At 41.9% G+C, this 17,951-nt stretch overlaps 1 protein-coding gene across 1 annotated transcript; it reads left to right on the top strand.

Moving 5' to 3' along the window:
* Positions 1 to 1,707: 1,707 nt before the first annotated feature.
* On the top strand, positions 1,708 to 2,642 carry LOC147441622 (uncharacterized). The gene is made up of 2 exons (XM_086483199.1): positions 1,708 to 1,773; positions 1,917 to 2,642. The coding sequence occupies exons 1-2, from the start codon at positions 1,708 to 1,710 to the stop codon at positions 2,640 to 2,642; spliced, it is 792 nt and encodes a 263-aa protein (XP_086339325.1).
* The last annotated feature ends 15,309 nt before the right edge of the window (positions 2,643 to 17,951 follow it).

Consider the following 17,951-nt stretch of genomic DNA (forward strand, 5'->3'; position numbering starts at 1 on the left):
GAATTTTTTAAATTAAATTAGAGTCCCTTCTTTATCGCCATAATTTAGTGCTCGTTAATGTAAATATTGTGTTAATTAAACACAAAAAACATGGATTAAACTAAAAATCATGTCGAGATGATTAGTTACGACAAAGAGGAGTAATACATAGCATTTAGTAGGTCGATATTAAGTAGAGCAGAATCTTACTCGAGAGGGCTTAGCGACAGTTTACATTATAGGATTACGAGGAGAAATTTTAAGGTCATAGAAAAGTTGAACGCAGACAAGAATAGAGGCAGAGGAAGATTAACGATCCCGAGTGAACCTTTGAGCTGTGCTCAAACTTGATCATGGAGTGGATGATGACGAGGAGATAAGCACAATCATTAGCTCCGAAATTAGGATTATTATTATTATTATTATTTAGACTAATATGAAGGAAATCCGTTGTGATGACAAGAGGCATCACATCACACATGATCAGCACGATGGAGCTTGCGAGCGATAGGGTGAACTATTGACATTGCCCATGGAAGACGATGTAGGCGTTAATTCCCCAACTCGGCTGTTGATTCACTTGCGGCTCGAGATAGGTCCGTCAGCCCCCATCATAACAAGCCTTTGAGACAGCCCCCAATCAACTCTCTCTGTAGATCGAGCTACCATGCAATGCCCTATTTTGCATGGCCGTTTATGGCGCAACCCACTGTGGTAAGTGGCCTCACTGCTTTGCAATTTTGGTCATCTTGTCACTGAACTGCTGCTTGCCGTTCCCTCTCGACCATTCAAAAGTACACTCGAGCTCTCTCTCCCACTAATCGCCATGCAGTTTTTTCCACCTGACAACATGCACACACATGGCATGGCGCAAACTCTCACCCTCTCATTTTATTAAAAAAAAAAAAAATTCAGCCGCTAGAAACTCACTTATCACCCTCTCCCTTGTTCGCTTTTGCCAGCCACTCAACCAGTACCCCTCTCAACCGCCAACCTCCATGCATTTCTCTTGCAATTTACAGCTGCGTGACCTCTTTTTTCTCTCCCTCTCTAATCAAACTACAACCCAACCACCTGGGCGCCAACCCTCACCCACTTCATCCTGCAGTGCCATCACCCAACCCTCCGTCCACCAGTGGCGTCGCACTCCATTAGCGCATCCACTCACCACCCCTGCATGCACCCAATAGGCGGTCGTTCAGATCAGCCACTCAACTCTCTCTCTCTCTTTCTCTCTCTCTCTCTCTCTCTCTCTCTCTCTCTCTCTCTCTCTCTCTCTCTCTCTCTCTCTCTCTCTCTCTCTCTACCTATCCACCAACCAACCAGTAGCCGCCAGATCAATTTATCTCTCTCTTACACACACTACCCCGCCAACCAATCTCACTTTCTCTCTATCCCCCATGCAGCCACAGTTTTCTCTCTGTGCTCACTCCCTACCAACTGCCTATCAAGGGACATACACACCATACAAAAAAAAGGGCGGCTCTGCTCAGTTCAGTCGATGCTCGTCTGCATGGCACCCACAACCACACACCCACAAAGGGCAAAGCAAGCAGCATGCAGATGAACACATAAGCACCCAAGACTACGGGCCTAACAAGCAGGGCTGCTTCCTTATGTAATCTGGCACGAATGCATACAAACCAACAATGCTTATACTGCATGCCCAGAGAACGCTGCAATGGGCTGATGGTAGAGTACTACCTCTGCAAGCTTACAATATTCAACATGGAGATGCTGCCAGCAAGGGGGTCTCACAGTTTCGGTGCTATAGGACGAGCAGGCGAATCAAGTGTACAGAGAAGTTTCCGGCCAGGAGTCATAGTCCTTGACACTCGCTCTCTCTCTCTCTCTCGCTCGTTCCGCCCTCCCTCTATCTCTTGCATGACGCCGAGTCTCGTCAACAACTAAAGCAGCAATATGATTCAAATTTTTAGAAACATCTCCCAGTCCCTTCTCAGCCGCTGGCGGCCATCCAATACTCAGGAAGCTGTCAACCTCCTGTCACACAAGGAGATAACCTATCCAACCCATTCAATGCTGATTATTATGTATATGACAAATGGTTCTATCTGCTTTTGATCAAGATCGGCGTGCCGGATGAACGGCATTGGCGCAACGATACAAGGCTGCATGTTCACAACCCCAGAGGCAAGGTGAACCGGGAAGAGACTGACACTCACATTGACATATTCGATGACAACATCGATGACTGGCAAAACGTGAGCCATTGCGTACATCATTTGTGGGAGCTCAACGATTTTGCTGCTGCAAATTCCAGCTCCGCCGGATGGACCAAGCGACAAGCCATGAAAAGGCACTTCACTGTCAAGGATAAGACTATCAGAGTCGTCGTTCGCACCAACTGGATCAACACTTACCAATACGAAGTCTCCATATCGCTACTTCACAGTGTTGCCCCTCTTGTGGAGTATAAGGGCAATTGTGCTGATCTACAATGTGCCGTCTACCTTTTCACTGCCTGGGCGTGGTTCTCTAAGGAACCAGGCTGTGGTGTGATTGATGCAACAAGAGGTGGGGTCTCCAGAGGAAGTAAGTTCATTTATACAGCTCAGCTTGCTCACTTGCATAAAGCCCTAAGTACTCGTGAGTATGAATTGAGAGTTTGTCAGCATGAAGATCATGGATTCTACGTAGCGTAAACATCAATCATCACATTGAGCTGCATATGAGAATTTGTATGTGTGTGTGTGTGTGTGAGAGAGAGCTCGATCGCGACCTGCACATGCTTCGTTCTCTGTAGCATTCGTTCCTTCATAACCTACAACTTACCCCCCCTTAGCCAGTGGTGCTCTCTCTTCATCTGATATGGAAGCCTCCCCCTCATGCAATTGGCGACCATCGACAACGCTCTTGAGCGACTGCTGCAAGGCTTTTTCATGTTTTTTTTTTAAAAAAAAACTTTAGTCTTGCCATTTTATTTTGTATGAAGACATTGGATTCGATTCACATGGATTATCTCAGTTTGGCATTTTGGCATTTTGGCCTTTTGAAGCCGCGTAATATAGCATTTCATTTCATTTGTGCTCTATCTCACTTCCCCCTCCGAGAATGACTAGCTACCACAGTAGACATCGACGAAGCTATGTAGTGACCGTTGCAATACTTTCTCAGACGATGCCCAATGTACAGCATCCTTAGGCATTGACACCGACGCTAATGACGATTTTTTCAATCTTTTGTTATACTAAATTTTTATTTTCTTTTGTACCTAGACATTGTATTGGAGCCATAAGGATTATATCAATTTGGTCTCATAAGCTTTTTGCAGACAGTTAATACATTAAGGAAGTCATGCTGTCCTTCGTAAGCATATGTGCTTGTAATTTTTATCATCAACTCCAGTGTTCTATTGTTGCATATTCTAGATGTGGTAGCATAAACAAATTTAAAATAATACTAATCATAATCATAAAAATCATCACCTTACGTAGGTTCCATGACTATCATTGGCCAATTCAAAAATTGATGACCACATTAAAATTAGAGACGATAATCACGATCCCAGACCTTGGTTGATGAAGTCAAATACTCATCATCGACTGCAAGGTATCCACGGGGCTGCGCAATCTGGGACGATTAGGCTCATCGACACCACACGATATGGAATTATATCAAATCATTATTATAGTTTTGGCTAGGCAGTGATATTTTTTTCATTACTGGTTTTTGCATAATGTATTTGTTACTCATTTTTCTGCTTGCCGCCTGTAGTAAGAATAAAAATAATACAATTAAATTTTTACACGCCTTGGGTCACATTAAGGCAAAGAATCCTTCCACATTACTCATAGGTCCTTTCCTTTCATCTCATATAAATAGTCAGAATTTTCTAACTATGTACAATTCGTAAACCTTAAAGCAAGGACATCCTTAACCAATACCTCGTGCTAATTGCCCAGCACAACCCCATTTTAATATTGTTTGATTTTGACCAATGCAGGTGGCAATATTGCAATTTTGTGTGCTTATTTTCTAGAAATCTCACACTCTCACCTAGCACATGAGCTGAGTATTCTAACAAGATAAATTGAACCGTTTGCTTTCTGATTTCAAGTATGTATCGAGACACAAATGATGGGATAGAAAATGGTGTTTACAAGAACAGAATTTCAAGTAGTACAAGAGTTACGCTGCTCAACACATGAGTTGAAATATTACAAGACCCTCATGCTCGCCACACACAGGAATTTTTATCGAGATGATTTGTCAATAAGCTATGTAGTTACTCTGGTGAGCTAAGGTGCTTTGGGATACTGAACAAAAAATTGTAAGTACTTTGATATACTCCAAAGTGGTGTCACACAGAAAGCTAATATTTTTATGTCTAGTCTAGTCCATTGGTCACCAACACACAGATTTGCCGATTTAGGCAGTGTGTAGATACTCATCTTGGTGCAGATCCGCCAAATTAGACACCACATTGATAAATTGCAAATTCATGCTTTTTTTAAACAATATCAAATGCAGATTCGCCGATTTAGGCAGCACGTCATATTGGTGTAGACTCGCCGATTTAGGCAACACCAATCACAAAATCATGCTGCAGTGGCTGGCCACCACTGTAACTGGTATGATTTTTTTACCCGGGTACATAATGACAGTGATTTGGATTTGGACTTATATTGTGGAATTGGAATTGGATTGGGATTTGGTATCTGGTGATTATTACGGCAGTGTTTATGTGATGAGACTTGACATTATGAGATTAATGATGAGTGTGACCAATGATATCCTGATTCATCAGGGTATGCCATATACTGCTTATTCTAGTGGTATGGGACACTAGAATAGGTAGTATGTGGATGATGGCAGGCATAAGCTAATGTTGTTTAGTTTCATACATTTTTCTTTTATTATGTGATGTTTTTGATACAACATACTAAACACTGTTTTTGACAAGTATTGTTTGCAGATTTTTATCTTCGCAACTGAGGACAGTTGCTTTCCAACAGAGAGGTATATTATAGAATTGATATTTTATTATCTATTGCAGCTGACAGGTGGCAAGAGCATCAGCAGATAATGGATTATGCAGAAGGATGTTACATTTTTTGTATATTTGATTATTCAAGTGCTCTTTGTGAGCTTTGGCCAATTATGTCCGGCCGGCCAGTTTGTAACCAATTTGACCATTCAAGAAATCTATATAACAAATACGTGCAAGAGGGAAATGGTCACTCTTGTACAAGGGGAGATTGCACCCAGTGCTTGCGTTGCTCTTCTCTCCTCTTCCCTCTTCTCTCTCGCCGTGTCGGCGTAGCACTCCATTCTAGGAGGTGCGTCTGCACGCGCCCTATTGCTCTCTCTCGCACTCTATCTCCCTCTGTTCGTGTATCTCGCGATTGTGCGCCTATGTGGTTGCCAGGTATGTCGATTAGTCGGTTTATTTCTTGCTACGTGCTATTTATGAGTATTTTGCAGGGCAGCCAGGCTTCCGGTTGTAGCAGCCAACCCAAGAGTGGCAATCATGAGCCAGTTGTACAACCAGTACTTCCACATGTGCACGAAGAGGCCACAGAAGTACAAGATGCCGCCAGGTGCAATTGCCACAACATTCACTTGGGCAATGACGAAAGGCACCCCAAAGATAATCAACTATGCGGCATATATACATGACAACCTAGTAAAGATGGGCAACAAGAAGCCAACCTATATAGCGCTAGGAGAACTAATCACCAAGGTGATTTATGGGGTACTACACGCAAAGGGAAGGTGGCCTGACCCCCCGTCTCAGAACGACTGGCTAAGGCTAAAAGAAGACAAGGAAGATGAGCCTCAAAGAGCACCAAGGGTGGCTACAAGACTGAAAATACGGCTAGAGCCAGTTCAAGAGGAGCAGCCCGAGCAAAAGAAAGAGAAGAAGGAATTTGCCCAAGTGCCTGCCAAAGAAACAAGTTCACAGAAAGCGGCAAGACTAGAGAGGTTGATGGAAAGCTTCCGAGCAGAGAGAGCCCTCAGGGGTGATTTAAGTGAACTATCGAAGCCTTCTCTAGAGTCTATGTCACGATCATCCCGAAGAGTGCAAAGGGACCGATTTGAGGACTATATCAAGAATTTTGAGATTCTTGATGCTGCATCAGAGAATATTCCACATGTCCCTTTCACAGAGGAGGAAGTACAACAAATACGGCAGAAACTGCTAGATGAGCAAGAGAGCCAAGAAAGAGAAAGAAAAACTAAAGCAGACAGGGACTTAAAGAGCAAGCCTGCATCTCTACCAGCCAGCCCTAAACCCAGCCCACGGCCCTCACCACCACCCTCTCCACCTCCTAGCAGCCCTCCACCAGAAGATAAGGAGGCTGAGGACAAACAAGAAAAACAACAAGCAGGTGAGCAAGAGCAGAGACAAGAGCCGGAGCCAAAAGAAGAGGCTAAGCCTCGAAGTGAGCAAAAATAATTAGAAGATTCTTATTACGCATTTTTGGACCTGCTAGCTGCAGGATACATGAAGGAAGAAGCCGCCACAGTCGCATTGGACTTGGCGAGGACAAGGCCTAAAGAACAGATGCAAGGCATCAGACTAGTGGAACTAAAGGAAATTGCTACAGATACAGTGGACCTGCACCCGCCCTCCAACGACTGGGACGTGGTGATCACGAAGCTAATAGGGTTGAGAGCGCAATCCATGGCTTCAGAGAAAGAGATGACAGCTCTCAAGGCCACTGAAGTAAAGATTAAAATGGAAGTAGACGCTCTGCAAGGACAAAGCCAGAGGCAAAAGGAGAGAGAAGCTGAGCTACAGGCCAGCCTAGCAAGGGCACTACAAAGCTGCCAGGCAATGGAGGAAGCCAATCAAGCAGCCGCAAAAAGAATACAAGCAGTTGAAGAAGAGTGTCAGCAGCTCAGCAAGTCCTGCTATATGCCGAGAAGGAAAGAGATAACCTGACACTACAGCTGGCAGAAGAATCTAAAGAAGTAGAAGCCATGAGAAACGCCAAGGAAAGGGCTGAGATAGATCAAGAAGCAAGCCAGGATGAGGTCCTTGATCTCAAGGACCAACTCAAAGTAAAAGATGATACCATCTAGAGGTTGCGAGCATCACCTACCAAAGTCAAAGCTACTAGCTCGACTCAAATCACGACTGAGAGTCAACTCTATGAAGAACAAATGCAAGAACTTCAGAAAGAGCTGACTCTAGAGAAAAAGCAGAGATTGATGATGGCAGAAGGATCTATTGTCATGCAAACGAGAATGGAAGAAGGCCAAAAAGCGCTACAAGAAGAAGTAGAAAGCATGAAGAGAAAGCTCGAGGAGGCGGAGAGAATAAATGCCGAACTAAATGACCTCCTCGTAAATATGGGCGAAGAAGCGGAAATAGAAAAGCAAAAACTCCTGAGGAAAATTGAGGAGTTAAAAGGACAGCAAGCAGGAGAGCCAGAGAGCACAGGGCCAGCGGCCAATGAGGGCATTGACTTAGAAAATGTGGCAGATCCGGTGGACACACCTATGCAAGAGGAAATCCTAGAAGGATCCTCTCAAGAGCCACAGGATCTAACACAGGAAGAGGAAGAAAAATTGCGTAAAGCAATAGAGGTGGAGCTCAGGGAGACAACAAAGGAAGCCTTGGAGTGGGAGAAGAGGGTATTCAAGTCTATGACTATTCAGAAGATCGACGCCAAAAACCTCAGGCACGAGTGGCTTCAACCCTCTCTCCCATATCCATTGCTGAAATATGAAGCAGCTACCATAACCAAGCGGATCTGAGAAGAGCCAACAGTACCACTATACAATGCATATACCTCACAACCAGAAGGGGTCAGGCTCATTGTTGATTCTTAGCCAAAGTGGAGGAAGGCCTGGCTTACAAAGTACCCACAATACCTAATCCACTTGGTAGAGGCACCGAAAAATATCAGAAACAACCTCAGCTTTTGTCCTCTACCAAGGATCAGGACGTGGAAAGCGCAGGAAATATTACAAAGGAGCCAACCCACTTGGCTGAACTACCCTAAGTTGCCTGGCTTGAAGGTAGGTGAGAGAATAAGTGTCCAATACATGGTGAAAACCCTAACGGGCGCCATAAAGTTGTTCACTGGCTCACCTGACCTTACATGCATTATGATGAGGAAAATCTGTAGAACCCTCTTAGCAATGTTCGAGACTTTCAAGCCAGGCCAGGTGACCGACAGCATCTTTTTCTTCCAGGATACTTATAGATGCGCTTATCATCTGTCTGGTCAGCCTTCCAAGGAGGTGATACATGCGCTATATCAAAGGATAATGTTTCTACCATCCTATCACCTCCAGGATTTTGAAGAAACGTTCTACACAGGCTTCTTCACAATAAACACTGGAATTTTTGGCCCGACAATGATGAACCTGCATGCAAGATACGAATCTCTGCTAAAGATGCAAGAAACGATACGATGAAGAAGCAGATCAGCGGTCATGTCGGGGACGACATGAGCAAGGAGGGGGGGAGTGTTAGAAGCTGGACACACCCCACGGAAACTAACTACTTGGAGGATTATTACTTTTGTAATTATTCATTCATCAAGGAAAACCTGATTTTTCACCTTGTAAATATTGGGACTTACAGAAGTTTCCAGATTGTATCCCAGTTTTGATAGATAGATTGAGTAGATGGTTGATTTTGGAACTTTAGGGTTTGAGAATTGTAAGGTATATATACCACTTTTTGACCTTAATGAAAAAACCTTTTGTCATTTTTAAAACAAGTTTTGAAGTCTGTGAGTGAGCGTACTGTGTACGAGAGAGAGTGTGAGCTTCATCCTGATGCTACGTGTGCTCCGCTGGTCGGAATCGAGTGCGGAGAAGTGCAACGTGTAACCCCCGACGAGAGCTACACGTCAATACCTACATTGCGCACGTACGGTCCAGTTTAGCGAGCTCCTTCTACGAGCTTCATTGGGTGTTAGGGTGAGCATACGTTGTCCGATTTTGCATTGCAGCATATCTACGCATTCACATTGAGTAGAACTACACATTAGGCACTTTAGATTTTGGAAACGAAGACTTGTAGATTTCGGCCAAACATCCTACGTGATTTTACATCGGGTGTTTTGGGTTGGGCTTTTGGTTCATAGACCTTAGGGAGAGCGACCTATTGGTATTAGTAGGGTCTCCTTCAAGTTCTATGGTGTTTCGAGATTGTTTGATGGGTGTTCGGCTCTAGAAAGCGTCATAGGAAGTTTCCTCTTATGCACTCTTGAAGGCTGTGACTTAGACAATTGGTAGAGACCTCTATAGGAATTCGTTAGGAGTCGGTCGAGTGTAGGTTGACACCTTATGCTTGCTTCCACGCGCCTACGGGTCGAGCTTCGTCCTTAGCTGACATTATATTTTAAGTGAGTTATCGCTGTGCTGACGTCTGTCGCAGCGTATCCGTCCAACAGGGTTTTAGTGGAATTTTGACCAAACCAGGAAGCCAGATGGTTTTCTCAATCAAAATCATTCGGTGGGTTTTTTTTACAAAAAATTTGGAGTTATACCAAAATTCAAGAAAGGAGGGAAGGATGTAGAAGGTGAGGACAATTCTAGCAGGCGAGAACTGCCCCTTTAGAAGGCCGAACAGCGAGAAGCTGTTTCACTGGCAGTAATTACGGCAGGAAATTATTGCAGTAACTCCTGAGAGCTATAAATAGGACCCGCTACATTGTAACGGGTCTTCTTGGCTTCTTGTCTTTTTGGATTTTGGCTTTCTAAACACTCTTGGGTTACGAGCTCTTAGCTTCTAGATTCACTTTGTAATCATTGCTTCTGCAATCATCTGAACTTAAAGCCATTGTACGTTGTACTGGTTATCCTTGAGCTATTAATCTAGATATGTAAATACCATTTCTAGTCTTTCAATTATGTCTTTCATTCCAGTATAACATTCTAGTTTACATCTCTTTTTCAGTCCAATACTCTGTTCCAGTTCTCACTAGCTGAACTGACAACATAACCAATAGCTCTAAATTCTAACACTGGAATAAGTTGTACTCTGAAGAGATTAGCTCCCATTCCTATATCTTTAATAATGATTTACAAAAGAACCTTGTCATTTTCAGCTTGTGTGATACATTTTGTCTTTTGACCACTTCTTCAAATTCAGAGTGGAGGTGGACGCCAAAAACTCCACCAAAATACTTGTTTTTCCTTACTCGAAATATCTTTAACGGCCCCCCTTTATGTTGAATTTGCATAAGGCTCCAAGAGTGAGCCCCCGGGGGTTCACTATGTATAAAACTACCATATCACGTGCGTTCAAAACATGTTTGTAAAACCCCTTATCTGTGAATTTTGTTAAGAATATAATGTACCCTTGTCTTTTAAAATCTGTAAGTTTTTTTCAAATTTGAAAAAATAATGCCCTTCAGTATATATATGTTTGTAAGTTTCAAGAACTTTAAATACCCTTCTGTTGAACTCACGTGATAGGTTACATGTTTATTAGGTGACCTCCCTGGGAGTGAGCCCCTCCTTGCTTGAGAGCATGACCTAACAGATTCTTAGGGATTTAAAAACATGCATGGATGTGGATTGTTCGCAAATATGATAAATGGATATAAGGGGGGGAAATAGGTTAGTTTATAAATAATTCATGGAATCTAGAATAGCGTCTCCTATATATAAATATAAAAAACAGATACATGAAGATATAGGGATTGAAATGAGGAGACTTCTTTTGTTTTTATTGATATAGTTCTATTTACGAGAAGTAAGAAAAATGCATGTAGAAAATAGTAATCTAATAAAAGGGAATGACTAGATGAAATGTATTTTTGTGAATTTCTCTTGGAGTGGGTTCACACCAAAATTTAGAGAGGCTTGGATGAAAATATTTCTATATGGAATAAAGAGTATGCAAAATGGTAAGAAAATTTATGGAAATGGTAAGTCGGTGTACATAGCGTACTTAGACAAATAACGTACACCTAGGTAAAAATATTCAATAAATATCCAAATAATTATAATAAACAACCCCTGTATTTAGGCCCTGTATACAACGAAATATTTACAAACAAATGGGCCATAATGTAATCTTATTTTTATTTGTATTTATTTGTTTGCTCAACTAGCCTAGTGACTAGCTAGCTGAGGTTTTTTAAGGAGATATGGGGAAAGTCTCCTAACTCACACATGCCTATGTACAATGAAAAGGTGAGGATATCCACAATGTTTGGGTGATTTTGTCTAGGTGAGGTAGCTCACTATGAAAAGTACGGATAGCCAAAAACGGTTATCATTATCCCTCCCCCAAGATGATGGTACATTCATGTACCATCATAAAGCATCTTTTCCAAAGAGAGTTGTTTTGAGTCCTCTGTGATACTTGGTATCTTGACAAGAATTTTATTGTTTGGCTCCTTTTCACTTTGGTTTGATTCACACACATGTATCATGCAAGAAAACTTACACGAGATAGTAGCTCTTGGACAGTTCTTTGGTAGATCCTTTGGTAGAAGGTGACTCAAATAGATCTTTAGACGATACCCGTTTACCTTATTTGAGTGATCTTTACCATTCAATTCCATGAGCTAGTAGTAGCTTGAGTTAAAGGCCTTCTTGACAATGTATAGTCCCTGCCATCTAGTCTCAAAATTGGCATCAAAACAATTATCAAGTCGATTATCATACCTTAGCACAAGATCTCCTTCCTTGATGTCTTTGTCCTTAAGCTTCTCCTTTGGTTGTGTAGCTTTCCTCTTGTAACACTCATAGGTAGATTATCTCTTCCAGTCAATCTCTACTAATGTAAGAAGTCAATCCATCCATGCTTCTTGATCATCTTGTTCCCTTTTCCGTGAAAGCTGTAAAGCCTACTGACCATAGACCAAGTGAAATGGCGTAAACTCTGTGGCCTCCCTATATGTGGTTTGATATGCCCACAGTGCTCCATTGAAGAATTCATCCCACAACTTTGTCTTGTTTTTCACCGTGTTTCTGATGATGGGTGCAATGACACCATTCTCCTTCTCCACCAAACCTGGTTTGACTAAGGGTAGTAGGGTGTGCTGTAACGATGTAGAATGTGAAGTTCTTCACAAACTTCTATGAGAAAAAAAAATTCCATAGGTATGAAAAATCTGCAAAAAAATGTGAGTATAGACAAATTTGCTCACTGTCCTCTCATTTACCTTTGCCACACTTTTGTGCTTCCACCCACTTAGTCATATAGTCTACTGCCACTAGGATGTAAAGTTTACCATTTTTTGTTCTAGGCAGTGGACCCATAGTATCAATTTCCCATTTTTGGAAGGGTCCATTTGCAAGCTTGGACCATGTAACATTATTCTATTTCCATTTACCTAGTAGTTGTGACAACTTTTACTCCAATGTTGGATATCCACATGCATGCTTGGCCAAACGTACGCCACAAGAAAAATCTTTTTCACAGCTAACTCTTGGGCAAAATGACCACCACATGTTTCCTCATGAAAACCTTCTATAATGGCTAGAATTTCCTCCATTTTTGGTACTCTTCTACACACCTGATCCTTTCCTCTTTGATAGAGTGATCCTTCTAGAAAGATATAGACACTTGCCTTCTTTATGAGCCTCCTCTTTTGAGCCTTTGTGAAGCCTTGTGGAAAATTGACCTCCAAAATGTATCCAATAATGGGAGCCAATGACTCCATTCCCTGGTACCTTGGTTTTTTGATGACTGCTGCCACCATGATGACATGCGCTTCTTTCTCAACACATGCAATTTATTGTTGTGTAAGTAAATCAGCATCCTCATTTTGTTTCCTAGGAATATGATACAGTTGCACCTCTTCAAATTGATTAAACAACCTACGAATGGCATGCACTTTTTTCCTTAGGCTTTCATTATTGTATGTCCAAATGCCTAAGATTTGCTTCACAATGAAAAGTACATCCCCCTTTACCATGAGATGTTGTATACCTTGACTAATACACATCTTCAAACCATGAAGTAAAATGTTGTACTCGACTTCATTGTTGCTTGTTGAACCCGGTAGATTGACCTTCTCCTTCATGATCACCTCTCCACTTGAGTTGAGCAACACCAACCCTCACCTTGCTTCACATGTGGCTCATCGAAAAGCTCCATTGAAGAACAAGGTAAAAGAATTAGAAATACTTTTAGGTGGTGAAAATGGTAGGTTCTTTACTTCAAGTGCTCTCCTTTTCATGCACCCTTCAAGTGAGAATCCCTGCCAATTGTGCACGCACACTATCTTCTACTTTGAAAGAGTATTGGAACTCTTACAATTCCATAATCCACTTTGAATTCCTAGTACTAAGGTTCATTTGAGATGACTCCCAAGGGAATAGATTTTCCTACAGTGAGAATTACAAAAGGTTTTGGTAACATGTAGGATCTAAATTTTCTCACCGCAAACATGAGAGAAATCATCACGAGTTCTGCTTCCATGTAGCCTTTCTCAAAAGCATTCATGACCCTACTAGAAAAGTAGATGGGTCGCATCCTGGTACTGTGGTTATTTTTTTGTACCAAAACAACACCAATTGTTTCCTTCCCAACACTAGAGCTAACAAAAAACCAACAAGGAGTCACGAGTGTTGGCAGCTCTGAATAAATGACTTTAATGCTACAAAAGTACTCCTCAAGATCATCAGAGCAAACAAACTCAAATTTTTGGGGTGAAGTAACTCCAAGTCTAAATGAATGAAGTGGACAAAATCTTCACCTTTTGAATGAATGAGATTACCTCCTTGAGATTCTTGGGTGATGGTAACTCAATAAGAGCCTTTTCCTTTGAAGGATCCACCTCAATACTTTTAAAAAGAAACCTTGTGACCAAGCAAGATCACTTTGTCCTCAGCTATATAGTGTTTGTCAGAGTTGAGTTAGCCTCCCATGTCTTATAGTTTCTTCAATCTTCTACCCTCTGTAGGTGCAATGATTTTACGCTATAAATGCAAAAATCATCAAGGAACACTCTAATTGACTTTCCAAAGAATACTTGAAACACCATGTTCATGAAACGTAGAAAAGTTTCTAGAGCATTTGTCAAGCCAAATGGCATGAATCTAAAAGAATAACAACCCGAAGGAGTGATGAAGTTTGTTTTCAACTGATCTATAATGCAATCCCTATTTGAAAGTAGCATGAGTAGACATCACACACAGTGTACTTCTCATGACCGGCTACCTCATTTAGTATCTCATCCTAAAATGGGAGGGAAAAGTGTTCTCTTTTTGTTGCCTTGTTGATTGGACAGTAATCCACACACACCCTCCACTTTCCGTTCTTCTTGGGAGTGACAATGATGGGAGAGACCCACTATGAATTCTCCATTGGATAAATGAAACCTGTTGGTAGAATCTTTCTTACCTCTTTGAGTAGAGTCTGCTCCTTGATGACTCCTAGCCTTCGTAACTTTTGTGCCTTACGTGTGTCCTCAGGCTTTAACTCAATCTTGTGCTGAGCAACATCGAGTCCATGCATACCAATGTAGTCTTTAGCAAAAAACCTAGGAAACTTCCTTAGCACATCTTGAATTCCTCTCTTTCTTCCTAAGTGTTTTTGACAACATACCTCCTAGCATCCCTTCATCTTGCACATCTTGGTTCTCTTGAGGACCTACCTCTTCCAAGCTTGGGCAAGAGGTCTCTTGGTTGCTTGGCTTAAACATCACCCCCATCACTTTGATTGAAGACTCCTCTTCAGTAATGCTACCGCTACTTTTTCCTTCTGTAGTGCTATAGGTCCAGTCTTCCTCTGTATCACTTTGCGATGATTCTTAGTGGAGCTTCTCTTAGCATTTCTCCTTCATGTTAAAGACAACCTTATTGTGATTGTCATTCCTACAAATTAACTTTTCACTTTCCAATCTTGCAAAGCTCGGATTTTCATTAGCCATAATCTTCCTAGGATAAATCGACAATTTTCTTTGGTAGACATAACATAGAAATCAACAGCCTTCTTAATGACAAAGGCCTCCAAAAAAACATTTTTACAAATACCTAAGCACCTAGCTTTTCTATTGTTTGCTATCTTGACTTTGATTTCAGGTGCCTCATGGATGTGCATGCCTACTCTTTACACGATGCCTTTTCGTCATGATGAAAATTTGTGAACCCCCATCCACTAGACCTTTCCTAACCAATTTTCTAGGACATGTGTAATATCCTCATACATTTTAGCTCGTGAAATCTTCACAACATGCACAATCATTGTTAACTTTCTCCTAGTGATAACCGCCTTTGTTAACTCCCTCCTAACTTGTGGACATAATGCAAGAAATTGAGGCCATGAAATATTAGGACCCTTACCTCTCATATCTACTAATAGGTTGTATGGAGCCATACCATGTCCAAGAGGGAAGTCTTGGACGTTGATATGACATCGAGTCCTCTTGGCTTCCTTCCTCTCCTTCGCCTTCTTGCATCGTCCATGGTCATTTTGTGATGTGACTCCTTCTTTCTCCTTACCTTTTCCACTGTCCCGCTTAATTCCATTTGCTTCCATGTCAACCTGATTTAAATTGTCACCTCTACCACGTGTACATTTGGATCCAACAAAGGTGGAACTCCTTCCACTCCTCGTGGAGGTGGTCTTGCCCCATTTGTTCTTTGGAAAAGCATTGGTTGTTGACTAGTACCTTCACTTGCATAATCATTGGATAATTCAAGTTAGGTCTCCTTGGCTCCCCATGGGGCCAAGGACAATTATACATCTCATGCACAAATTCCCCACAATTCCAACACTGTAGAACTCGCCTGGGTTGTGGATCTCGCTCCTCAGCTTTCTTTTTGTTTGTCCCTTGGGACTTACAGCTTGTGCAAGATAAAATGACAAGTTACTTAAGGATTCATTTAACGTTTCAGCTACTTTGATTATTATCTTGGGCATCTGTTTAGAAGCGGATGCTTGCATGGTCTTCTTAGTCTAGGACCCTCTAATGGAAGATCTCCCTCAGTACACTTCAATTTTGTGCACTTCAAGGAAACCTCAACTTTTACCTTGAGTGTGGAAAATAAACCCTCTATGAATCTCTCTTTCTTTAGAAATTATGTGTCATTCTTGATTTTAGCAATGTTTCTTACCCATATAGCCCAAAGACATAGAAACTCTTGCGTGTAGGTGTAGTAGTCATCTAGGTCTTCTTGCTTGTGGGCAACAATGTCTTGCCATAGTTTCTGAGTGTTTTACTGATCCAAAACCTCCCTATAGTTCTCTCTAACTTCCTCAAAAAAAGAGGAAAACCAAGTGCTAGCATCCTTCCACAAAACTGCCTAAAGCATTTCTAAGCATTCCTCATCTCTTATCACTCTTTTTATGCGACAAGCCATTTTGAAAATTTCTAAAACTCTAACATTTAATGATCTAATGCTTGCCCCACCACTAGATCTAGTTGATCGGGTGAAAGAGACGCTAAGAAGCAGTATAGTGGTTCTTAGCGTCTCTTTCACCCGATCAACTAGATCTAGCGGTGGGACGAGCAACATCTACGAGCAGAGACAGATCACTTCCTTTGTGATTGCAGCTTCAGTCTTCATCGCACTTGGAGCGCAGTGCTCATCGTCCTGCTTGTGAGAACATACCTATAGCATGCGTACCTAGAGTGGACGCAAAGACGATTAAATACAATGACGCATATAGACAGGAATGGACAAAAAGCCACATGAATACAATATATATTATAAAACGGAGAAAAATTGTTCAAATACAATATTTATGGCTTTAAGAGGTCTCTCTCTCATCCTCGCATAGCTCAGCATAACTTCCTATATCTATATAGAGCTCTCCGTTTAGAAAAATGTCCTCCGTTTCATTTTGTAGATCCTCTGCATGCACCCCATAGAGAGTAGCAGCTTGATGCTTGTCTGGCACCACCTCAACGGTTTCTAACTGAGCATCTTCTCCAATCTCCTTCATTGATGCCATTGTGATTGGCACATGGTAGCCCTCATACATCCGTGCACTACGAGGGGCTACCTCTATGACGTACCACCAGTTTGATGCAGACTTTGTAGGATGAAATATCACCTGCAAGAGCCACATAACTTACATGAGAGCTTCCAAGCACATAACTTCTAAACCTAGATGTTAACTATTTACATACTTACTTGTTCACAATGCTCGGGTAGTACGAAAGTGTCTCTTAGGTTAGACCATTTCTTAGTTGAATCCACCTCAAGGAAACTAGACTCTCCTCTACGCACAGTAGCGTTCCGACCCGCCATGATTATCTTGAACCATTGCACATCGAACAAGTCGACAAAAAATCCTCTATAATCGATCCTCAAAATCTCTTGTAGCGTGCCAAAGTAAGTGAGTTCCACCACCTCAGGATCTGCATCAGAGGACCGTCGTCGACTAGACTGTTCAAATTTTGCCATGATTCCACAATCTTGAGTAAAACGCTTTTTGTCGATCCGTTCCACCCTAAAATGTCGACCTTTACACCATGCTGCTGTGTATGACTTACACTACAACCAACAAAGATTATAAGTGACCGTTCAAACATCTAGAAAGTCACTAGTCATACATTGCAAACTTACCTTGGTCGCGCAACCCCGAGAGTACTCCCACTCCTCCTTAGTCACTTCTTCACCGCATTGTTGTGCGCTTTTCAATTGGTTGTGCAACCATCTTAAGCTCATGAACGTTGGTAGGCTCTCCGAACCCCTGGATAATGCATCGGTGGTCATCTTCCCCGTCTCCACTTGATTCGTGCCCTGTGTCGCTCTTGCTTTGCATCCTCATATTGTGAAATCCACTTTTGCATCATTGGATTGTGAAGCATGAAAAATCGGTTGATTTTAGCCTCTAGATCTTCCATCATCTTCTTCTCAACACCGAGATTACACATGACAATCCGAGATATGCGCTCATCATCTATGGTTCATCATAGCGTATCCCGGGATTTATCAAATCCGTCTAGCTATCTGCGGCCAATATTGCTCCATACGATCCACATTTCTAAAGTCAACCTTGACTCCCAAAGTATCTTTCTTACCGGTCAGATGGTCCATAGCCGATTACCCACATTCTTGAATATGTGCAT

Source organism: Adiantum capillus-veneris, chromosome 15, assembly GCF_014529385.1.
Source record: "Adiantum capillus-veneris isolate H3 chromosome 15, ASM1452938v2, whole genome shotgun sequence".
Lineage (NCBI taxonomy): Eukaryota > Viridiplantae > Streptophyta > Polypodiopsida > Polypodiales > Pteridaceae > Adiantum > Adiantum capillus-veneris.

Bases quoted from the DNA above. Each gene is read 5' to 3' on its own strand.
- LOC147441622 (XM_086483199.1), top strand. From the start codon at position 1,708: ATGGAGATGCTGCCAGCAAGGGGGTCTCACAGTTTCGGTGCTATAGGA. The intron at 1,774-1,916 runs GTACAGAGAAGT...TCAAATTTTTAG, and splicing joins GACGAGCAGGCGAATCAAGT to AAACATCTCCCAGTCCCTTC.